Here is a 24,948-nt window from a genome sequence, read left to right as displayed (position 1 = left end):
CAGAGAGACTAAACGTTATTCCCAACACAGTGTAAAGGTCCACATATAAAGTGAGAGGAGTCCCGAGCCCAGCACGAAGACAAAGAAAGCAGGGGAAAAAAAACATGGAAAACGTACAATACAGCCAGGAGAAGGAAAGTTTGTGAGTAATTCAGTGACTTACCAAGGACGGTCAGCTGGGTTCCTCCACCGAAGATCCACCACAGTGACACACGACTGTACAAAAACCTGTCCCAGTCGATGACAGGGAGAGGTCACCACCACTGTCCATGAGGGGAAAAAGAGGTGCGGGGCAATTTCCACTGGTACCCCATGGGAGTGCAGGTTTATCCTTTCCGGAGAAACTCATCGTACAGTCGGAGGAGTGAAGGTCTACTGGGAAGTGAAGCAAGGCGTATTCCTTGGGAGAACTCACAATAAGACCAAATCTTGGTCCCCTCAGACAGCCCATATAAGAGAGCAGAAGATGGACTTGTCGTTAAGGCACTGGAGTGGGAGTCAGGAGAGTGGGGTTCATGTCCTGGCTCTGCCACAGACTTTGTGCCCTTGGGCAAGTCATGTCATCTCTGTGCCTCCATTCCCTGTCTGTAAAATGGGACAGCACTTCCATGTCTCCCAGGGTGGTGTAAGGATAAGTTCTGTCGTGTCTCAGAGATGCTCAGGCATTGCAGTGATGGGGGTGTAAAGGTACCTAGAGAGAACCAAAGGAACTCTGTGCTCTGCTGCCACCCTGGGTTCCACCACTACAGCGCTCCCCCAACCCCTGCACCGGCTGTGGATCTGCATGCGTGTCTGTGCTGCTGTACCTGGAGCCCATGGAGAACAGATCTGGGTGCTGGAGGGCATGTACACAACTGGATTGCGTGTTGGTCCCTCCACTGCTATTTGGCCATGACAGGCCAATACTGGGCCAGATTCATCACTGGTGCCATTGTATTGACTTCAGTGGAATTACGTCGGGGAAAGAATGAGGCGCACCAAGCTGTTGTGTATGTTACGGATGCGATAACCATACTTAGAAAGCATGTGTCCGAAACCCCAAATGTCTGGGAGCACCAGCATCTTTCTAGACATAATTAATGTACAGCATGTCCCGGTGACCCACCAGTAAACGTCAGTGAAGAGACAGATCAGACATGCCAGGGGCTGCACAAGGGTGGATCGGATGTGATCCAAACCACGTGCTGTCCTCGTCTACTCTCTGAATAGCGTAGCCTCTCTGCACCTGTCAGTGAGAAGCTAAGATGTCCCCTCCCCCATTGTCCTAACTTACCTGATCAGGATCTTCAGATTGTCTATGGGGCGAGGGGGTCGCTCTGAGTCTCTGCAAGAAGCTGCATCATGACATCCTCTGTTCGCTCTCAGCTGAGCCATGCAGGGGCAGGTGAAGTCTCCACATTGGACAAGCCTGAGGAATGATTTAAGATCCATGTGCCATGAAACCAATCACCACCACGCTCTGTCTGAACCCCAGCAGTAGGGTTGCCAATTTTGGTTGGACGTATTCCTGGAGGTTTCATCGCATGACATAATTTTTAATTAAAGATTAATCATTAATTCCTGGAGACTCCAGGACATTCCTGGATGCTTGACAAGCAATGGGTCAGAGGTTGGTGTTACTGTCAGTCTCTCTGGAAGCCAGGAGCCAGTCAAGATGCTCAGAACCTTTGGTGCTTGTAAGAGTCATCTCCATCGTACAGCTGGCATAGCTTCAGACCCTGTTGATACCAATACAAGGCAATGCTGGTATCAATAGAGAGCTCACCCAATGTCCAGTATGCAGGAGACGTCAGCACTTTCTTCAAGGGAACAACCCAGTTGCCTTTAGAAATTGAGTGCCATCAACTACAGCCATTTGCTCTGTATTTCCCAGCTGTTCTCAGCAGTAAATCCCGGCGCTGTTTCCCTGGACAGAGCTGCCATGAGACTCGCATCATTGCTGGTTATTCCCTCCCCCTCACCTTAGGAGAGCAACTCTGATGCCTGCTGCCCAGCAGAGTGTGGGCGTGTGGTGCCCTCTCGCCAAAGGCAGGGCCAGTAAACATCTAGGCTGTGAGCTGTGTCCATGCTCAGTTGGTTTCTTATGAATTAAACCAGGGCAGTGGACCAACCCTCTGACTGTAAATACGAACTCCCTTTAGCACCTGGTGTGTCTCAACTTGGGAGGGACAAGGAAGTGAATGGTACCAGCTTAATTTCCTCATTATCGGGCCATAGTTGAAGCTGTTTATGGCGCTTGATCTTGCACTTACTGAAGTCAGTGACACAGCTGCCTTGACTCCAATGGACTAGACCTCACATAAGACCCTGGACAGTGGTTTTCAGGCCTGACAGAGGCTCTAAAGTACAGTCCCGCAAGCACTATCAGTGTTCAGCATCCATGGGCTTGGGAACCCGTGATGAGCAGGAGAACTCTGTGCAGTTGCAGCTTGGGGTGGGCATCCGGGGTTGTGTCTAGTTCTCAGCAATGAATGTGTAGCTCTTCCACTGAAGGTGATTTTGGGTTATTCGAAATCCCCTCACACCTCTAATGTGGCACTTTCTGATTTGATATGTTCAGTGACTTCATCATTCTCCCAGTTGAGGGCAGGGTCATGTGTCCCTTACCCAGAGCAGGGTGAAGTCACCCCTGGGTTTAGGCTCTGTACAGGCCTAGGTTCCATTTAAATCCAACTTAACAGGGCTTATGTAGGACTTCAGTGGTGCATAGACATTATGTAGGTCCTCTGCACAGGGTGAATTTCACCCATTGGTGAGCACTTCCTCACCCTAACAGTTCTCTGGAAATCCATGGGACTAACTCAGGTGAGTAAAAGCTCCAGTAACTGTTGAATTGTTCCGGAGCGGCTCATCTAGATGTTTAACTTTTAATTAAAGATAGGCACATGCTTAACTGCTCTGCTGAATTGGGGCCTGTTCTCCTTTTGCTCAGGTTCCTCAGGCTGCATTACTTGTGCCTGATAATTGCTTTGGCCACTGGTTTAATCCAGCAAATGAAGGGTTAATGAAGTCTAGTAATGGATGGCCATAGGTTAAATGGAGATATAGGTGGGACTGAAGTGGTGTGTAACCCTTGTGGTGGTTCTCTGCACTAGAGGGAATTTCACTTCACCCACCGGCAGCTGAGTAATGTGGAGGCTGCTTTTTTTGTATCTGTTTGTAGTTACATGGGTGCCAAACCCATAAAAACCCCAGAGAAAATCCAAACTGTACACATAATACGAGTAGGATTTTCAAAGAGGGCTGCAAATATGGTGCCAGTTCCCACTGGAAATCAATGGGGTCTGAGCACTTTGATCGCTTAGACTCCTTTGGAAATGCCAGCCAATTCATTGCTAATAAAATATAATACCAATGCCCCATTTGTGCATCCACAGAGGATGTTGCGAAGGCCAAGACCATAAGAGGGTTCAAAAAAGAACTAGATAAATTCATGGAGGATAGCTCCATCAATAGCTATTAGCCAGGATGGGCAGGGATGGTGTCCCTAGTCTCGGTTTGTCAGAAGCTGGGAGTGGATGACAGGGTATGGTTCACTTGATGATTACCTGTTCTGTTCATTCCCTCTGGCACTGGCCGCTGTCGGAAGACAGGATTCTGGGCTAGATGGACCTCTGGTCTGACCCAGTATGGCCGTTCTTATGTTCACTGTGTGCAAAGAAATATAGTTGCAGCAATGCAATCAAGTCTGGTGGTAGTGACAGCTGAATCCCAGCAAAGGCCGGCAAACAGGAGAGTATTTCGCCGGGGATGCTGTTCCCATTGGGAAGGGTTATATAGTGACTATGGGAAAGAGCTGGCCAGGGAGCAGGACAAACCCACCAGTGAGTGGGGCGGGAGCATCCTCGTGGAAGGAGCAGGTTGTCCAATCCCCATGCATATGCGACAGCACCAGAGAGACCAGGCATGGCTGAGATGCCACCTTCCCCCTAGTCCTGCAGGGGTGGGGCAGCTCCACACACAACCCCTCCCCTGTTACAAAGGCACAGCCTTTACTGACGTGCTCACTGAATGGCCAGGTTCCAAGGCATGGTACAGCTGTTGTCACGGGCCAGGGTGCTTTGTCGAGAGCTTCTGTGTGAAGGGCAGAAACATCTGAGAGCTGCATGAGCCTGTACATGGAGAGTGACTGCATTATCACTCACAATGACACCACGTGGGGCCTTGGAGAGGAGGTAGCTGGATTGTCCCAAGTCGGTAATACTGACTTCACTTCATAATGACTCTACATAAAGAGCATAAGAATGGCCAGACTGTGTCAGACCAATGGTCCATCTTGCCTGTCTTCTAATTGTGGCTATGCCGGAGGGAATGAACAGAACAGAGTAGGTATCCAGTGATCCATCCCCTGTCGTCAAGTCCCAGCTTCTAGCAGTCAGAGGCTTAGGGACACCCAGAGCATGGGGTTGCATCCCAGACCATCTTGGCTAATAGCCACTGATGGACCTATCCTCCATGAACTTATCTAATTCTTTTTAAACCTAGTTATCCTTTTGGCCTTCACAACATGTCCTGGCAACGCATTCTATAGGTTGACCGTGTGTTGTGTGAAGAAGTGCTTGCTTATGTTTGTTTTAAATCCACTGCCTATTAATTTCATGGGGTGACCCCTGGTTCTTGTGTTATGAGAAGGGGTAAATAACACTTCCTTATTCACTTTCTCCTCACCATTCATCATTTTATAGACCTTTGTCATATCCCTCCTTAGCCGTGTCTTTTCTAAACTGAACAGTTCCAGTGTGTTCAATCTCTCCACATATGGCAGCTGTTCCAGACCCTAATCATTTTCGTTGTCCTTCTCAGTACCTTTTCCACTTCTATTAAATTGTTTTGGAGATGAGGTGACCAGAACTGCATGCAGTATTCAAGGTGTGGGTGTACTGTGGATTTATAAAGTGGCAATATGATATTTTCTGCCTTATTATCTATCCCTTTCTTAATGGTTCCTAACATTCTGATAGCGTTTTTGGCTCCCTCTGCACATTGAGTGGATGTTTTCAGAGAACTATCCACAATGACTTCAAAATCTCTTTCTTGAGTAGTAACAGCTAATTTAGACCCCATCATTTTATATGTATCATTGGGTTTATGTAATTAACATTGAATTTCATCTGCTATTTTGTGGAGTTTTGTGAGATCCCTTTGCAACTCTTTGCAGTGAGCTTTGGACTTAAATATCTTGAGTAATTTTGTATCATCTGCAAACTTTGCCACCTTACTGTTTATCCCCTTTTCCAGATCATTTATTAGTATGTTGAACAGCACTGGTCCCAGTCCAAATCCCTGCTATTTACCTCTCTCCATTGTGAAAACTCACCATTTATTCCTATGCTTTGTTTCCTATCCCTTAAGCAGTTACTGATCCATGCAAGGGCCTTCCCTCTTATCCCATGACTGCTTACTTTGCGTAAGAGCCTTTGGGGTAGGACCTTATCAAAGGCTTTCTGAAAGTCAAAGTATACTATATCCACTGGATCATCCTGGTCCACATGCTTGTTTACACCCTCAAGAATTCTAGTAGATTGCTGAGGTGTGATTTTTCCTTTACAAAAGCCATGTTGACTCTTCCCCAATATATCAAGTTCATCTCTGTGTCTGATAACTCGGAGCTTTACTATAGTTTCAACCAATTTGCCAGATACTGAAGTTAGGCTTATCAGCCTGTAATTGCCAGGATCACCTCTGGAGTCTTTTTTTAAAAAATTGGCATTATAGAGTTATTTGGTTTCTTTCCCCTACCCTTGATTTAGCTTGCATAGGTGCCACAGCAGACTGGGAAATCACATGTGGGGGAAAAAACCTCAGGGCCTAGAGTAAAACTAGCTACTCCACCAGGCTATGCTTGATCTTGGCCTTCTCTTTTCCTGTAGCATGGTGACCCAGTACCAGCCTGGGACACAGGGGCCTTGAATTCTTGCCTCCCTGGTGGTTTCTTTTAGGGTGTAAATCAGGAGTCCTGCAGGAGGCATCTGTACTATTGAAGCCTCGCTCACGTAAATGGTTCATTGGCTTCATGAAGGCCATTGCAGAGGGTGAATTTTCACCCTCCATGGATTCTGTTACCCATGCTTCCAGGTCCAGGCTGGCTATATCTGTGTGAGCAGCTGAGATTGCATGCTAAGGACCAGGCAAACCATTTACATTCAATAAGAATTCTTTTCAGTAATAATGACCCTACAGCACAATGAATGACAAACCACAGAAAAATGGAGCTAGGACTGACCAATATAATTTCTCCCTTGGAGGGCCTCATGGCTTTATGGCTTTTCAAGTTATTACAGAGGACATATTTTCATTTGGAGTTCAGATTTGTAACTGTAAATGTATCTATGACTGTATTTGCCAGGTCTGTGTGTTGGTAAATTATAATCTGTTTACACTCTTATTGGAGCTGCAGGGTCACTGTTGAGACATTCACCTTTGGGAGAAGGAATAGGGATACAGCAGCTCGGAACAAAGATCTTTTGATTTTAAAAAAATCTATTCAAAGCTCCTCCTACCTAATAACATTTGTTTGTAATTGACAAGCCCATAGCCATCTGGCCCCGTGAACGAATAGCTAGTCCCACACAGAGAAGCACAGTGCAGTTTGGCATTCAATGGGAAGGTATGTTTCCCTGGCTGCATTGCTGTTTTTGTGATTTGTGGGTGGCCAGGGACACCAGCAGCCAGAGATAATCAGTGAATTGAGTGGACTGTTCGTGTTCCAGTTACACCAAAGGTGGGTCAAGTGACGCTCTTGTGCAGTGAGCCAGCAAAAGAGCAATGGTGCCACTAACGAAAGACCCACTTATGCTTGCTCCATAGTGTTTAAGTGGAACTCAAGTGCCACATAAGCTTTCTGCTCAGCCCTTTGCAGAGGGCTGAGGTCAGACCATAGGAGCTCCCAAGAGAAACCGGGCAGTGGGTCCCACCAGAATATTTCTACCCTGGCAGCTGCAACCTCTGTTGCTTTAGAGCAGTAACACCTTCCACCAGACTCAGTGTAACTCCCAAGCTTGGTGCTAGTGGTTTTATTTCTAGACAAAAGTAAACAAGGTGAGCTCATCAGCGGGTGTAAATCAACCTCAATCCACTGAATTCAATGGCATGGTGCCAATCTACTCCAGATGAAAATCGAAGAGAGAGTTTTATAATTATGAACACATCTTACCCAGTGGCTACTAAATCTTACTGATATTTGCTGGGAATAAGTTACTGACAGATAAATTGATAGAAATCAGTTCAGCATTTGGAACCAGAAGAATAAACTATTGGCAGATAAATGTCCATCTTTTATTGCAGAATCATGATAAACAACTTTTTAAAAACATTTGAAAGAGGCAATAATTTTAACTCTTCACAGACACAGCGATAGCTGGATGTATCTGGTTTTATTAATATCATAACAAGGCTGCATCAGAGACTAAAGCAGGAAGGACAATTCCAGGGAATGCAGGGGGGGTGAGAGCAGTGGGAACATGGGAATAAAAGCAGATATCAAAGGGATCATCAAAGATCCCCCACATCAAACAGGAAGCAGAGCTGCTGGAGATCAGCATTAAGGTGATGCTACAGAATGATCCCAGCTCTTTTGGGAAACTCTCTAGTGACTGAAATGGGAACTGGCTGAGCCCTCTAGGGGTCAGAGGACTAAGAACACTCTGAGCTCTTCAGGGACTTCTCGAAGTTCTTCCCATCGTGTGTCACCTGGCAGGTGTAGGTGTCATGGGTCTTCCACTTTGATGCGTCCAGAGACAGGTAACTGCTGGCCATGAACTTGTTGTCACTCTGTTTGGATGGCTTGGTCGTCTCCACTCCAGTGGAGAGCGGCTGGCCATCAGCTTTCCAGGTGACTTGGACTGACCCTGGATAAAAGCTGCCCAGCAGACACACCAGTGTGGCTTTGCTCTTTGTTTTTATCTCTTCCGAGGATGGAGGGAAGAGGTGCATGGTAGGAGATGCCTTTGGCTGACCTACAAGACAATGTGATTCAGAGTTAGATTAGGAACAAAGCCAAAGAGAATTCAGATACACAGTGGAACATCAAATTCAGACGCTGCCAGTGCAGAATGCAAGGTACTAGATATTTTGCGCTAGATCCTCACCTACTATAAATCAATGTAGTTCCATGACACCAGCGGAGGATCTGGCTCTTCGGGTCTATAAAGTTTTATTTTTTTAAATAAAGTCTATGGGGCCTGAGGGAGAAACTACCTGAAATGTAAATCAATGCTGCTTTGTAACTACAAAGTCTTACAATTAAAAAAATCAAATTAAAGCTCATCTATATCCCTGGATTCTATCCAGTAAAAATAGAATGGAGTAGAACAGGAAAAGCTAAGTTCAGCTAAAACACTGTGCTAGCACAATACTGCAGCAGTGACTCTAGTCTTTTCAAATGACTTACTAGGTATTTCCCTGGTAATGTTTTTCCACTGAAAGGACTATTCTATGGATACAGATCATCCTCGCAGAGAAATCCTTCTCCAAAATTTGGTGATATAATGATTTCCAGTGTTAAACATCCCCTAGCATCTCTCCTTGTACTTGTTCCCTCTCCCACCAGCTAAGGAACCATATGGCACTGATGCTGCATTTGCATGATTGCCCAGGAATTCAGGGCTGAGGAACGTAGCTGGCTTATTTTTTGAGTCAACCACATTTGATCTGCTGTGAACTGCCCTCAGAACATCGAAAACAGCTGTTGCTTTCATATGCAGAATGGCGCTCCGCTACAGCTGGTCTGCTGTCATCTGGCTCTAACATGTCTATCTTTAAAACTGCCAGCTAGCATTTGCCATCTTGTGCCCACCGGCTGGCTGTAGGAAAAGTGGATGTTTCAGAGGGCTCCAGGTTTAGCTCTGATTTGGAATCATAGAATCATAGAATCATAGAATATCAGAGTTGGAAGGGACCTCAGGAGATCGTCTAGTCCAACCCCCTGCTCAAAGCAGGACCAATCCCCAATTTTTTTTTTTTTGCACCAGATCCCTAAATGGCCCCCTCAAGGATTGAACTTGCAACCCTGGGTTTAGCAGGCCAATGCTCAAACCACTGCCTGACCTGAGAGCTACTTAAATTGGTTTGTTGGTATTCTAGAAATTTGTGCCCCTTCAGTATCTCCTCCTGCAGGATACTCCATACACGGCAGAGAACTCGTATAGTGTGTTTCAAGTTTTTATTCTTACTGTTTTCTCAATACTTTAAGGGCCGCATGTCGACAAATTCAGCTCGCATTGAGGCAGGTACTGAGGGAAATGTTAAACCACTGATGTTAATTTGATTGCATCAGAAAAACCAAAAGCAGAATTTGGGCCCTTAAAATAAGAACTAGAGCCCTAATCCAGTTGAGCACTTAAACGCATGCATCAGCCATCCCCTGGAAGTCAATAGACTGACTACTCGTGCACTTAAAGTTAAGCACATGCTTACTGCTCTGCTGGATCAGATTCTTTGTGCAAAGATTTAGGGAAGATTATGGCCCATAGGCAGCATCAGAGTTTCCGCAAATTCAGAATCTGTCACGGCACCCTACATTGCTAATTCCTGTGGGCACAGTTCTCCCACTGCAGATATCCTGCTTGCCTGGAATTAGGCCTTTGGTCCTAGCGTTAATTATCTTGTCCATTACGATCTCATTGGCTCTTTGGCTATAACAGCTGAACATCACATTAGTGGGAATGAATGGCCCTTTACTGAGAAATGCTCAGCTGAAGGCTGACCTGGCACAAGCCAACATTTAATCCCATAGCTCCGTTACTGCAGAGTTCACAATCACTCCTGGGCATTGCTACGTCCGATTATTTCTTTGTGTTCAAGTCTGAGAAATTTAGCCTCTTAGGCCTTGATCCTGCAATCAGATCCATATCACAGGCCCGGGCTGGATTCCTATTGGCTTCAAAGATGCTCTATGAGTATGCCTGTGTGGATCCAATTGCAGGAGTGGGGCAATATTTTATCGGAGTAGAGAGCCGGAATGGCTCGCTCTCCTGCGTTCAGTTGTACAGCATTTGGCAAGTCAAAGATATATCTATAGTTAACTAGAGTCCCTGGGGCAAACTCTCCTCTCATCTACGCTGTGTAAATCCTGTGTAGTCAATGCACTTTTGCCACAGTAACTGAGAAGAATATGGCCCAATATTTTCAGAAGCCAATTTCAGCTCATGTTTAAAGAAACCTCCTTGCTAAGAACTGCCAGAGCGGCTAATATTCACAGCACTGATTGCAGAACAATCAAGAGAAGCAGAGAGCCATCTAGAGTTCCCTGTGTTTCATTAATGATTGTTCAGTGCTACATTGCAGTTAATGCTGCAACCGATAAATAGGGAGATTCCCTCCTCCTGAAGGGAAACTGATCCTTCAGAGACTTGAGCCCTTATCCTGCAATGAGGTCTCCCAAGGGGACCCATGTGCTAGCACAGAGGCCCACTGGATTCAGTGGTCAATGATGGTCACTGAAAGTTAAAGGTTGAGGTCAGATTCTCAGCTATTGTAAATTCACGACTTTGATTGAGAGAGGTGTCTCTCTCTCTCTCTCATATATATATATATATATATATATAGTGACAGGTTTCAGAGTAGCAGCCGTGTTAGTCTGTATTTGCAAAAAGAAAAGGAGTACTTGTGGCACCTTAGAGACTAACAAATTTATTAGAGCATAAGCTTTCGTGAGAAGTGAGCTGTAGCTCACGAAAGCTTATGCTCTAATAAATTTCTTAGTCTCTAAGGTGCCACAAGTACTCCTTTTCTTTATATATATAGTGTGTGTGTATACACACACACACACACACACACACACACACACAGAGTTGGAAGGAGAACCCATCAATTTAATATCTTCTAGGACAAAGTGAATCCAGTTATTCCAGATTTACACCAATGTAACTGAGAGCAGATTTGGCCCACCGTTTCTAGATCGGGGTTCATTTTCTCTTAAATGACAATATGTTAGTCCCATCAGAATATCTAAAACTTCTAGTTCAGTGGCTTTCAACCTTTTTTCATTTGCGGATCCTTAAAAGATTTTGAATGGTTGCCCTTTGGCAACCTTAGCCATAGTCCATGGCCACCCAGGGTTGAAAACCACCGTTCTAGATGTTTTAAGAGAAGCTTTCTTCTCCCCCCCCCCCCCCCCCCCCCCCAAAAAAAAAGTGAACATTGCTGGTATGACCCTGTCTTCTGCTGGTTTCCCTCTCGCTTGTAGAGAGGAATAAATATCTGTGGCTAAATTCCCAAAGGAAATCATCCCTTGACTTAGTCCTGCATATTCTGACTGCACAGACATGTTCAGACCTGCACACATGGCTTGATTCTCAGAGATGCTGAGCACCCAGCACTGCTATTGGGAGCTATGGGCGTGCAGCACCTCTGAAAATTAGCTAATAAGGTTTGTTCACTTTCCTCTGAAGCATGTGTGGTAACTGCCAGCTCAGGGGTCTGACGCTGTACAGCAATTCCTATTGATCTGATTCTCAGAGGCACTATGCCAACACAGGTCCCACTGAATTCATAATCTGGCCCGTTTCAGTGCATCTGTGCGGGTCAGGAACATACTTCTGTCCTGTCGTAATGATCATCCTCTGTCCTGAAGCACAAGATATCAATTCCCTTGCCTTTGCATGTGCAAGCCACAGAACAGTGGCGTTAACTGGTCATAAATTTATCCAGCTTCTTGTTAACGCAAGCTACAGTGTTCTACTCTATCATCTCCCCAGGGGATAACACACCTTTTTACTTAGAGAATACATACTTGCCAGCTGTTTCATCTAGAGACCCCGTGGCTCAACGGGCAGTCAAAAAGGAGGAGTGAGCCGTGCTCGCTTGCTAACAATCACAATAATTCATTCATAACCTTAAACACTTCGACTGAATCCTCTCCTGCACCTCTCTATTCCAAGCTACAGAGTCCTACTTGGAGCAGTTCCTCGTCCGTATGTGAGTCTCGCTATTTAAGACCATCTTTGTTGCCTATCTAGCTATCACAGGTATTCCTAGCGCCCATTGCAGTCATATCTAAGTATCTGCCTGACAAGGACAAATCCTTCTCTGGCTCTTTTCAGTCTCAGCAAGCTCCGATACAACGGTGACTAGACAGCCAGCCAGATGCTTAAAACTGAACAGACTATTTGCAAAAGAGAGTGTCTCATGTTTCAAGAAGAAGTCACCAGAATTTGCTCTGTATCCCTTTTAATTGCAACTGAGAATTCAAAGTCTCCTTTTAATTGCTTCTGCCTCCGGGATGACTGAAAACATCCACCTATGTTTTCAAGAGAAGTTTCTATCTCTCTCTCAGCTCATTGACCGCTCCTATTTTCTTACTCTGAGTTGAAAATTCTCACCAAAACCTTCTAACTTTTCCAGCATAACCTCAGAAAAAGCATTAGACACGAAAAAACAAAAGGCAGCTATCATTTTTGACCATTTCTGAAACGAGCCTTTTTCTTTTTTGGCTGCAGGACTGACCAGTCTTCTACAAAACTAAAACTATATCTCAAACTCCTGAATATTTTCTCCTTGTTACCATAGCCTTACCTGGGTATCTTTCCATCAGAGAGTAAAAACTGACATAGAAAGTTTTGTTAGATAAACAATTAAAATACAATTTGGCTGGTCTCTGAAATTAGGAGGTACCCTCCCACCTATAGCCTGTAAAAAAACAAAACCCTGTTATGTGACCAAAGATTTGATTAGTGGGGACTCATCAGTAACGAAAGGGCAAAAACATTTTACAAGTGGAAAAATCTGTAACTACACAGGACCTGAGTTTTGTCATTCAACAGAGCAACCCCCCCTCCATCCACGCACACATTTTCATGGTGATTAGGACAGAGTAGAAGAGCACCCAGCCTGGAATAGACAGAGAAGTTGAGAAGGGGAGACAAAGGAAAAAAATTCAAAACTCGCAACAACTGGGAAACGATTGTAAATTAATATTAGAGTGACTTACCAAGGACGGTCAACTGGGTTCCGCCGCCGAAGATATACGCACAGTGACACACGGCTGTGCAAAAATATCCCGGCAGCTGCTTGCTTCTGCTTTGTGGCCTGGGCGTCCCATCAGCGGGGTGAATTAGATGTGGAGGTTGATTGGCCAGAATGTTGAGCTGTGGGAGAAGGGACCCAGATTTCTCTTCTCTGAAGAAACTTGGGTGATACAGGTGGACAGATAATAATTTAGTGGGGAGTGTAATTGTGGAATCAGCTTCTCTCCCAAGGACTAAGCCACTGTGCCTCTGGTCAAGGTCTTGAGTTAAATAGGATGCTAATCCCAAAGAACGAATTCTTTCTCTGAGTCCTAGCACAGGGCCTTTCTATTTAGATCTTTTTGTCGTTGAGCGTCTTGGCCTATCTTCTTCACCAGCTTGTCCTTTCTGGATCTTTTTTCCTCCTCATTTTGGCAGAATGGGGTCATTGGGCCCAGCTTGGTTTCCATTTCTGTGTTTTTGACCTTTCTATGGTGCCCTGCTACACGGCAACGGGCACCGTGTACATATGTAAACACAGTGAGTGTAACATTAGCGATGCTGGTGCACAGCAATGTACAGAACCCATAGAATAAACCAGATCATAGACATGAACAGAATTTCCACCAGCCAGTTTGGAACAGGACCTTTTGGCCTGGAGTCCAGAGGCCTCCAGGGAACCGCAGAACAAGACGTGGAGAGCTAAGAAATAGGGGTCGGGAGGAAGGGGAGCCTGACTCTCTCTCTTATGAATTGTCCACAGAATGGATAAGGTGGCAGGGACTGGAGTATGGATCAATAATATACATCGTACTAGAGCCAATAGAATGGAAAAGAGGCTACATGATTATTCCCAGTCTCTAGAATGCTGCACTGGGCCAGTTCTAGCAAAGGGCCACAGGTAATAGATTCTCCCCTTATGAAGCCAGTATCTTATGGGCCCCCCTGTATCCATATCTCCCCTGAACTACTCCACAGACCATGGCACTTCCCCCCACTCCATGGCTGCAGACTCCCCTACTTTTTAGGCTCAGTGTCTGAATCAATGTGTGATCTGAAATGGTCGGGGAGGCAAGAGGGTCACAGACAGATGTCTAGGGCGTAGGGGTCCCTTTGCCCAGGTCCTTTGGAAACTCAGAGCCAGCCGCAGTGCAGCTTTGTTTTTGTTTAGGTCAAGACAAATTAAAAATAAAGAAAAAGGCGATATTATGACTTTAAATCTGGTTTACCTGGTTCAGTGTTTCTATATTTCCAGTGAGCCTGTGGCTTGATTCTCAGTGGATCCCACGACACAGAAGGTTAGGACAATGAGGTTCTTTGCTCTGAAATCCACCTTGATGCTGTGAATGAATCCCATTCTGGAAGGAGAATGCAGTGGCTAAAGGACACTTGCTACTGAAGTATCAGCAGCATCCTCCATTCGGCCCCCAGGGAAGGCAGTGCTGGAGATGTCTTTAGAACATGTGAGCCAATCGGTTTCCCCAGAAGGCCAGTCAGAGACATCCCTGTGAAGCAGCAGGTAGGAAAGCTCCTGGGTGTTTGTTGCAATGTACGGGTTACTCTTGCTGTAAACGGCCCTCCTAGCCCCAGGGCTTGATCCTTGCTGGGAACCATGGAGTGATCCACAACAAGGGGAACCCACAGGCCATTTCCAAGTTTTGAGCCAGGACGTGTGGTGTCTCTTAGGGTTAGGGAGGGTCTGGCTGCCCCTCACAGAGTATGGCCCTCTGGATGTTCACACCACTGACGTCTACCATAAGCATCTTTTGTGCAAGTTCCTGGGTCCCAAGAATGCCACAGGTCCGTTTTTCTGTATGTCCAAGGTACAAAGCAAAATTGTCCCAACAGATGCTGCTCCTACAGTCTAATAATTCATTGCAGTAACAAGATAAGTCCTTCCCTTATCTGCCCCAGAGGGGATGGATGGGCACCATCTCAGCCATGGACAGAGTCTCCTGCTCAACTGGCGTCTTCAGGAATCCCACCGCTCTGGCTCTGTCACCTGACTGGGAACTGAAACATCACTTCTTAACCCCTGGATTCAGCCAGTTATGCCTGACAAGCTGAGCTTGGTGTGCACAGTACAGGCCAGAGACAGCGAGGAACATCGGGTGATAGGTACAGCTGGCAATGTGAGCTTGGAGGGGAGGGGCCAGGAGCCAAGGGCTGATAGCAGAATAGGAAGGGCTGACTCAGACAGAGTCAGCTTGGGCAGTGACGGTCGATGCCTGAAGACATCTGCAATAGCAGGTCCCTGGGGAAAGGTTTAAACTGAAATTCAAGCCTGCTCCGTCAACCCCAGATTTTCAAGCTACTAGGGCTTCCTGTTGCTCTTTAAAGCCTTTCTTCAATAACATCCCCTTTGAAAGTCCCCAATCCCATACTGTGTAGGGTGTTCAGTCCGTACCGAGCAACCCCCTACCAAGCTGGTGGGTGCTATTTTAAATGGAAGGATTTTAAAGTGAACGTCAAAATATTCAGACACCTGATTGCATGCTATTGGGGTGGGGGGAGGATAGCAGAAACCTGCACAGCTGGGAAAATAGCTGGTGTTCAGCTGAAAAGATGAGGGCACTCCTGTAACATTCCCCATCCTGATCATTCTATTACTGCTCCGAATGGCCAAACAGTGGGGAGACCCTAGAAAGCAATTAGATGCATCGAAAGGCTCCAGCTTCCCATAGCTTCCTGGGGAGCAGGAGGAGGGGGGGGTCCCACTCACGGTTTTATTTCAGTCAAAGTGGCTGCACCTCTCTGATGTCCCTTGTGTGGAGCAGCCAGAGCTGAGATGTGCTAATGGTAAGAAAATACTGCACTGCACCTGACCTATCAGAACCAAATCTCCTTGGATCAGCTGATGATGACAGACGGACTCATGAAATTTACCTGTTTCACAGCTGGTTGCTTGACCCTGAGAGGCAGTTTTGTATACCTGAAATTTAACTCATAGGCTGGGAAATGCCAGTTGATCCCAAAACACGTAGCCGATGAAAACTTGTCGTGTGACATAACTCAGCAGGACAGTTACCATGTGTAATCAGTAAGTGCCCTCTGTGGTCAGCTCCTGGGGTTACAAGTTGACTTTTGGTTACATGATTTCATGCTTTTTTTCTTTTTCCATTGATGCACTGAAACACTCTAGTCATGGGGGAAACACACTGTGGGGTTGAGCAGCCTTGTGTTGCCAACTGTCCTGCGATTGCATGCGCACCTGGCAGATGGTGTGTAACTGTCTGGCTCCTGGAAACCACTTTTTTTTCCTTCTAAACCTGAAAGGAAATCAGAGTAGTTTCTGGGGATGCCTCTCAGTGCAAGTGGCAATCACTCTGTTTATAGTTCCCTGCATGCGCAAGAAGCATCATGCAAGCAGCCAGGCTTTCAGGAAAGCAAGTCTCCCTTCCTTCAGTTGGTAACCGTTCACCTCTGGGGATCTGGGTTCAAAGCCTTTTTATGGCAGGAATGAGGCTGAGTTGGTCTCTGCCTTGCCCCTGTTCCCATGGGCAGTCTCCCTACTTGGAGAGCTTGGAGTGGAATGACCACAGTGCTGGGGGTCAGGACTGAAGGATGCCTGGGTGGAACTGCCTGGAGAAGTGGCCGGTGCTCTGGCTGGGTCTAGCCAGGGCTATCAATCCCTCATGTGTAAGAGCAACTGTTTCGCCAGTTTGCATTAAACCAGAGCCAGGTGAAGAGCCCTGTTAATTCCTTTCACTACCGCCAGGAGCAGCTCGGTCTGGCTGGTGGGGAACGACTGGACCAGAGAATGTACTCCCTGCTTATCTAGGGTGCCTTGCGGCCGCTGAATGTGTGAGCCAACCCAGCCAGCACGCACACATGGCTTGGGGCTGCTTTGTACTGGATTCAGACTGGTCAACTGGCTTCATTTAGCTTGAGAAAAACTCAGACTTCAACAAAACCCAAACCTGTGTGTGTGTGTGTGTGTGTGTGTGTGTGTGTGTGTGTGTGAAGTCTCATAGACAATCCCACCCCCTTTGCTTTACTCCTTCCTGGCTTATTGGACAGGTAAGGGTTAGAGACTCGGCAAAGAATCGAACCAAAGCAGAAAGCACTAGCCCAGCTTTCTCAGCCAGTAGCCCTCCCGCCCCCCGAGCACTGGTGTTCCCCACCCCACCTTGTCTGCGGCTCAGGGCATCTGGTGGCCAGTTGAAGCTAATCAGACTTCCATTATCATCAGCTCTCTTTTCAGTTGTTCTGGCTGCCGGTCCCTGGCTCGCCCAGCCCACTCAGTTCTCTCCACAGGCAAGGGCCTGGGCAGCATCCCAACACCTAGACCCTGTTTGGAGGATTGAATGAAACTTCCATGGGGCTCAGGGCTTGTTGTCCTTTGCCAGAGTGTCCTTTCACCCTGTTATTAGCACAGTCTGTGTCAGAGCCAAGCTTTCAGCTCTACTGACGGTGATTGGTCATTGACGTTGTGCAGTCGGGGTATTTACACGTATCGCTTCACAGTGGCCATGCCCGTGTCACATGGAGCGAAGACCAATTGAGCTCTGATCACTCATCAGCTGAGTGATCAGCTATGGCCTCAGTGAGTAGCTGCATAGCCTTGCATAGGATGGTTGGGCACCATGTTAGGCCTCTCCCACTACAACTGCTTGAGCTGGACATGGAGACCTCCAAGAAACACCTCAGGGGCTGCAGGAAGTTGGGTGTTGTAGACAGGGTAGGTGCTGAGGCAGAACGGAAGTTGGTGTCTCAGCACGGTGTGAGGGGACACGATTTCTGGAAGAAATATCTTTTAGATGAGACGTGAAATTGAGCTCCTGTGATAAATACTACTCCTACTTTGGAAGCATTTTGCAGCCGTCTAAGGAACCATTTGGGTTCAATGAGACTCCACAGCACTTGCAGGTGTTAACCCCAGTGACCTGGGCTGTTGTAACAAAGCTAGTTACATTCTACCTACCTCAATCTCATTGGATCGGCTGTATTATTATTCTGTGCTGCCTGCCCCAAACTTGTGTGTCGTGGTGTTGTGGGCTGTACATCAGCTGTCTCTCTCCACCCCAGAGGTGGCTGCAGATCAGTGATGGGTGATCTTTGTAGATCATTTTGAGAGGGGCTTTGGGAATGCTCCAGGATCAGAGAGGGCTTTCTTAAGGCAAGAGACTGTTGGTTTTGCTCTGGCGCACTTGAGCAGCCTTGCGTGGCAAGCTGGGGCAGATTACCGTGCTCCACTTGAGCAGCCTTGCCTACTATTCACCATGCCGTCTCTGCACGTGTGCTGTGCAGCTGGCCACGAGCAGCTCCTCCAGGTCAGTCATTTGTCCCAGCATGTACTTGAGTCTCTTAGGGACGTGAATATGGTTGGTTACTCAACTTCATTGCTTCTTAATGAGTGCAGTCTTAGCAGCTCATAATGCCCCAATTTCAGACAGGGACGCTGAGCCTAAATAATACAGGTCAGGTAAACATTTTGTCGTTAGTTGCCATCTCCCATCAAGTTATGCATACGTCTGAGTCCATGCAAAGGGAAATGATTAAACTAGCCAAAGACAGGAACAGGAGATGGACCCAAGCCCTGAAATGCAGCAACAAATTAATATTGGGAAATGTCAGACACTGACAAATAATCAGTCGCAACACAGTTCAAATAATGGGCAAGGCCCAATTCTCAGAGCTAAGCAATGAGCCTCTCTCTACTAACTCCCTGACAGTGCTGGGAAATTCAGATCTGGATGCCTCCACTCCCCCTGCAGTTACCTCTCCACCCCCTGCCCCTGCCACAGTTTGCTTCTGTTTAGATCCAGGAGTTGGTTTCAGGCCTCTCTAACAGGAACTCAATTCAGAGGAAAAGAAAACAGATTGGCCAAGATTTTCAAAAGTGGCTAGTGATTTGCGGGTATCCAAAGGGAGCCAAGTACCTGTCCTTTGAAAATCAGGCCCCTTTCCCGTGTCTTTAGTTGGGCAAATAGAAACAGAGGCTCCCCAGATCCTTGTCCTTTTTGAACATCTTAGCCAGATTGACTCCTGGGTGTCTGTGGGAATGTGCAACTCTGCCCGCACCCCCAGCCCTGCAGTAACCTCGTTCCCTGGTGCACATCCCCATCTAGCGTCCTTTTGCTGCAGTGCCACATGAAGATTCCCGGGTCTATATGTCAACCAGACCCTTACAGCTGGAGACGCTTCCTGCTTGGGATGAGCCTGAAGATGGCAGCAGAGCCACAGAGATCGGCGCTGATGTGAAATCCAGCACTCACCTCACAGACCATGGTGTCAGATAAGCTGGGGCTGGGGCAGGCAAAGCAAGGCCAGCAGAGGTCAACGTGCACCGACAGGTCTCGTCGCTCCTGGCAAAGGCAAAGACAGTTTCCAAGGGCTAGCTGCCCAACGGAGCAGGTTCTGCCTGCTGATCACTTATGAAAGAGCTCAGTTCCCACCTGGGCACCTCACAAGAAATAGGGGGCTCAGAATCCAGCAGCTCCTACCTGGCTCTCTGGGTGCAGAGACTGACTCCTCAAGTCATCGGCCTGGTCACAGCTTTGGAAGAGGTTGCCCAGGTATTGGGACAATCACACCAGGATAAGGTAGAGCAGCCACCTTCTCCCAGTAAGGTTCTATATCATCCCCCCTTTTGGTGACCTCAATGGCCCTTTTCTGACACCAGCGTCACCCCTTTGCTGAGCGGTGGCAGACGTTAATGCCGTTCGGGTCGGTTCCCCCGCAGTCAGTGACGTGGAGTCTGAGTATGTTCCGAGTGTAACTTGTTTATTCACACGTACACTAGTCCAAATGTCATTCCTGGATAGTCTGATGCTTCCCTGTGAATATTTAAGCAAACAGCCCTGGTCCATCACCTGGCCCAAGGGCTTGTTTTACACTGGAAATCTCAGGATCTCTCTTTGCTGCAGGCTCGAGTGTTCTGGTGTCCTTAGCCTCTGTTTGCTAGAAGTGGGGAATGGGTGACAAGGAATGGATCACTTGATGATTACCTGTTCTGTTCATTCCCTCTGGGGCACCTGGCATTGGTCACTGTAGGAAGACAGGATACTGGGCTAGATGGACCCTTGCTCTGACCCAGTCTGGCCATTCTTATGTTCTCTTGGCAAGACCTCTAGTCAGCTAGGGATGTCTCAAGAGGGTGTAACTGGAGCTGTAGCTCCACCTGCTCATGCTGGAGGGGGTGATGACCCTTAGTCAGTCTGAGTAGAGAGTTCCCATCCTGCACCAGGAGATGGAGGAGGGAGACAGGGAAGGGCCATTCACACAGTGCACGGAGGGAGCTGGGAGGAGTTGTCCTCCCCTCCTCCCCACGAAAAGAGAGAGAAGGAGGAGGGAGATGTTCCACCTGACCCCCTGCAGAGGGAACACGAGGAGGAATCGGGAGCGCTGTGCATCTCCTGACTGAGGAAATGGACTTCACTGTGAAGAACAACTCTTGTGTGATGTGTTATAGGCAGAGATAGGCAAACACTGCAGCCTGTGTGGTTCTGTCCTCCCAGCACCATTGTACGGTGGGGGAGGGAAGTTTTTGTCTCACTTCCCCATCTGGCTGGATCACTGTGGTTCGCACTACCACTGATACCAGTCCACACAGCAAAGTAATAATCAGCCTCATCCTCTGCCAGGGCCCCGGAGATGGTCAGGTAGCCAGCGTTGCTGGCCGTGTCTTTGGAACCGGAGAAGCGAGCAGGGACCCCAGAGCCCTGGCCCTTGCTGGACTCCGAATAGTAATACAGCAGGTATCGTGGAGAATTCCCAGGTTTCTGCTGGTACCAGGACACAGTGTAGCCACTGATGCTGGTCCCACTGCTCATGGTGCAGGAGAGTTTCACGGTGTTTCCTGGGGACACTGACACTGAGGGCGGCTGAGTCACCACAGGCTGCGAGCTGGAACCTGGAAAAAATATGGTAAAAACCTGTCAACCCCTCCCTGTCCATTCCCAGCTACGAGTAACACAGTTTGTGCAGTTGGCTTCAGTAGTAACTTCATTATGTATTTAACCTGCTCTCCCTGTTCTCACCTGTGCACCACGTCCCCAGGAGGACAATGAGGGGAACCCAGAGCATGGTGAGGAGATTTCAGGCCCTTGGAAGAAACACAGCGAGAGGTGCTGACAATGCCTGACAGTGTCTGCTCCTTATATTGACCCTCTGGGGATTAAATTCCTCTTTTATGTTCATCTGCTCTCATCTGATTGGCCCTGACGATCCCAGGGAGGGGGCTGTGCGGGAGGAGGGACAAGCTACAGCCCTATAAGAGAAAGCTTCCACATCCCAGATGAGATTTGACTATTTGTGTCTAATCTGTGAACAGTTTTGCGTCGACTGAAACTGCATCTTTAGCTGAATAAATTATTTGTCAGAAACATTTTTCCAGCTCTAGTGATGCATAACTCACTTTTGCCCGAGTGGTCCCCTAGGTCTGCTCTCGGTCTGTGTCCACCCTTTGGTTCTGCTCTGTGGTTCTCTGAGTGTCTGGGCAGGCAGGTAGAGTCTGCAGGGGTCCCTAGCTGCTGTGGGGTGTGTGGAGAGCTCTCAAGTCGGTGGTTGAAGGGGGCTGAGGAAGTACAGTACATATTGTACAGTACAGTACAAGTACAATAAATGTTTGTCAGTCTCGGAGCCTCATTCCAAGCACATCCAGAACAGGGAGATGAGCAAGTATTCGCCTTCAGCAGCACTCACTCTGCCCCAGGGAGGGAGAGCTAGTGCTGTTGGGATAGGACTGGGAGCCGGGAACTGTATCGCTCTACTCCCAGCTCCTGCACTGACTGCGCACCCTTGGGTATGTCATATGATCTCCCTGGGCCGTGTTTATCTCTGATGTAACTGCACCGAGTTACAGGGTTCTAGATCAGGGTGGGTTTGGCCAATGAGGTCTCTGTTTTCCCATTTGAGAAGTGGGGACTTTAACACTCAGTTATTTACCTCTGAGCCATGGTGAGAATTCATCAGCTCTTGTTCGTGGCTTTGGGGGTGCCATTCAAGGGCTAACTCTTAATTTCAGGTGACAAACATAGCCCAGTGATTGGAAATATTAAGCAGCTGGGTGTGTGGGTGGCATCTTTACGGGCAGTCTTGTGGATAAAAACCCAGACTGGCCCCCAAGAGAAAAGCAACAGGAAGGTTCTGTTGACATCTCTAATCTAACCCAGCCCAGTGCATTCATACTGCTGCCCTTGCCACGAAGTCAGGGCTATGCTTACTAACTTTCACCCTCTCTCTCATTGCTCTGAGAGTTTGGGGCACCTCTGTGCAGTCAGAGCCCTCCTGCTCCTGCACGTTTCACCTCAGGAATCAGCTCCTTAACAGTCCTGTTGTTCAGAGACTGTGTTTCTCTCTCTCCCGTTGGTGCTTTTTCACAAGCCTCAGGCCCTGCTTGCACTGGAGCTGGAGTGCGGGCTCTCAGGAGGCTGGGAGGGCTCAGAGAGTTCTACTGCATTCAGGAGACAGATGCCCGCGAATCCCAGATGCTCCTGGGGATGGAGAGTGGGAAAAGTGAGCTCTTGCTGCTGGCTCCAGGAGCCAAGTGACTTTCTCCAGTGCAAAGTGTAACAGCTCTTGCCAACCAGCTACTATAACATAAGAAGAGATCCGGGAGACTTTATGTAACAGTAAACACTTTAATTAACTTATTACTGACTACTGTGGACTTGCCTGCCTGGCTCCAAGTGCTGTAGCAAAGTGCTCCTGCCGATAAGTCTCCTGACATAATGACTCCTCCCATACAACAAGATGGGTAACTTGTTCCAACTCCAAAGTTCCTTCTGTTGTTACATTTCCTTTTTTAAAAAAATACACACAATTTAACTAATTTTCAAATTTTTATTTAACTGTATCGACTTAAGGTAGCACCCACAACTCTAATCTGAATTCTTAAAAGTAGAACAATTACCCTCTTTATCTTGCAGTGTTTCTTAGCACTCTGCCTTTAGAGGTAATACCAGGAGTATCAGGGGCCCATTTTCCCCCCTGTAGTTGAGCTGACCACTTGCGACTCAGTAGTTTCATTAGGCTGGTTTAGTATTGCTTGTATTTCTGAGCTGGATGTTAGCACAATTTCTATTTGTCTCATATTTTCATTCTTCTCCTGCATAATTCTGTTAGTGCTCATCAAATCCTGTCTGTTTCTTCCATAGATATCTCCTTCCTTTGTCTCAGCAAGATAAGGTTTTGAAGCAGGGTTTTGGTCAATCATCAATGCAGATTTCCATACTCCTTTTTGACAAATACAGTCTCTCCATTTTTCAGTGATGATAAAGGCTTTGTACCTTGTCAAAGAAATATTTCTGCTTTGCTTGTCTCAATTTTAGGCTAGTTTGTATGTCTCCTTGTATCAGCTTAGGTTGTACCAACGTTGATGAAGTCAGGAGTCAGGTCCTTAGACTTCCCATGATGAGGAGTTGACCAGGTGATCTCATATCCCCTATAGGTGTATTCCAATAGTCCAGCAGGCTAAGATGGGGATCTGTGTTACCCAGGCTAGATTTTTTAAGAATCCTTTTTACAGTTGGAACTGCTCTCGGTCATTCCATTTGACTTCAAGTTTTGTGAATCAAGTCCCATTGCTTTGCAAAAGTTTTTAAGTCTCTGGCACAAAACTGTAGTCCATTGTCACTAATGAGTTCTTCAGGTATGCCATGCCTTGCAAATATAGACTTGCGATGTCTGATGACAGACGCACTAGTGGTGTTCTGAAGCAAGCAGACTTCTAAGTATGTCATCCCACCCCCAGACTGTGTTCCACAGGGGCCTGCGCAGGCTGTTTCACTTCTCCATGTGTCTGCGTCACAGTGAGGAGCAGCACTCCCAGTCCATTCAGCCTCATCCTCTGCCAGGACCCCGGAGATGGTCAGGTAGCCGGCGTTACTGGACGTGTCTTTGGAAGCAGAGAAGCGAGCAGGGACCCCAGAGCCCTGGTGCTTGTCGGAATCTGACTTGTATCTCAGCAGGTATCGTGGAGAATTCCCAGGTTACTGCTGGTACCAGGACACATGGTAGCCACTGATGCTGGTCCCACTGCTCATGGTGCAGAAGAGTTTCATGGTGTTTCCTGGGGACACTGACACTGAGGGTGGCTGAGTCAGCACAGGCTGCGAGCTGGAACCTGGAAAAATAATGGAGAAGCTGGTGAACCCCACGGTGTCCATCCCCAGCTGCTAGTGACACAGTTTGTGTATTGACTCCAGCAGCAACTTCCATGTGTATGGAACCTGCTCCCCCTGTTCTCACCTCTGTACCACGTCCCCAGCAGCAGGATGAGGGGAGCCCAGAGCATGATGAGGAGATTTCAGGCCCTTGGAGGATAAAAAGGCAGATACATTGAGAATGTCCGACACCGTGGTCCTCTTATACTGATCTCCTTGAAGAGAAGCATCTAAACTCCACCTTTATGCTAATCTGCTCCTATCTGATTGGTTCTAATGATCACAGGGAAAGAGTCATGTGTGAGAATAACCCACCTTTGGTGAGGGTCTCTTGCCTTATCAGAGGAGCAGTTGCACTCTGAATATGACCAATGTCACACACTGGGCGTTTTATAGTCAGTGCAGTCTGATGCTGGTATGAGCTGAGTTGTCCCCGCCATGGAAGGGGAAGCCTCCGAAAGCTTTTATCTCTCTGAAGATTCAGAACACCCAATAAGGCTTCTCTTATAAAATGGATACATAGTAAAGGCAATCAATGTATTGGACTGATGATGCTTCATATGAAACGTGCATAGAGACCACCCCAAAAGGTCCTCCAATATGCTATCTATTACTGTCCCTTGGTATAAGCCACTTACAGCTGTCTGGAATGGTCATTTCAGCTTGACTACCATGTAGGCTGATCATATGGCTCTGCTCTGTGATATTTGCATACCTGGGCAGGCAGATAAGGTCTGTGGGGTGTCAGTGGTTGCTGTCCAGTGTACATAGTGCACTAAAGCAGTACGAGGCTCTGTTCCACAAACCTCATTCAGCCCCAAACTGAAGTTATGGTTACATTGTTAATAATATTTGATCTCCCTTCCCAGAACGGCCATGCCAGGGATTAGAGCCGG

At 47.4% G+C, this 24,948-nt stretch overlaps 3 protein-coding genes across 38 annotated transcripts in view; all 3 read right to left on the bottom strand.

The window, feature by feature from the left end:
* LOC119843929 (immunoglobulin lambda-1 light chain-like) overlaps nucleotides 1-24,948 on the bottom strand; it is a 258,916-nt gene that overhangs the window by 24,928 nt on the left and 209,040 nt on the right. For 6 of the 29 annotated variants that reach the window (XM_043497755.1, XM_043497753.1, XM_043497754.1 and 3 more), the window contains exon 3: nucleotides 164-199. The exons of 3 other annotated variants lie outside the window; for them this stretch is intronic. In XM_043497755.1, coding sequence (XP_043353690.1) covers nucleotides 164-199 — 36 coding nt within the window. Of the gene's footprint in view, nucleotides 1-163; nucleotides 204-20,471; nucleotides 20,800-20,926; nucleotides 21,057-24,948 lie in introns of those variants that run through there. 20 more of the 29 variants (XM_043497733.1, XM_043497745.1, XM_043497734.1 and 17 more) reach the window with 8 other exon arrangements.
* The window catches only part of LOC119843930 (immunoglobulin lambda-1 light chain-like), a 236,188-nt gene that overhangs the window by 17,090 nt on the left and 194,150 nt on the right, over nucleotides 1-24,948 (bottom strand). The gene's annotated exons all lie outside the window — the stretch shown is intronic.
* Nucleotides 1-24,948, bottom strand: part of LOC122456746 (immunoglobulin lambda-1 light chain-like) — a 58,820-nt gene that overhangs the window by 10,159 nt on the left and 23,713 nt on the right. The window lies entirely within an intron of this gene.

Source organism: Dermochelys coriacea, chromosome 15 (assembly GCF_009764565.3).
Source record: "Dermochelys coriacea isolate rDerCor1 chromosome 15, rDerCor1.pri.v4, whole genome shotgun sequence".
NCBI classification, from domain to species: Eukaryota; Metazoa; Chordata; order Testudines; family Dermochelyidae; genus Dermochelys; species Dermochelys coriacea.
The sequence above is the reverse complement of the archived record's forward strand: the minus strand, read 5'-3'. Positions and strand labels throughout refer to the sequence as shown.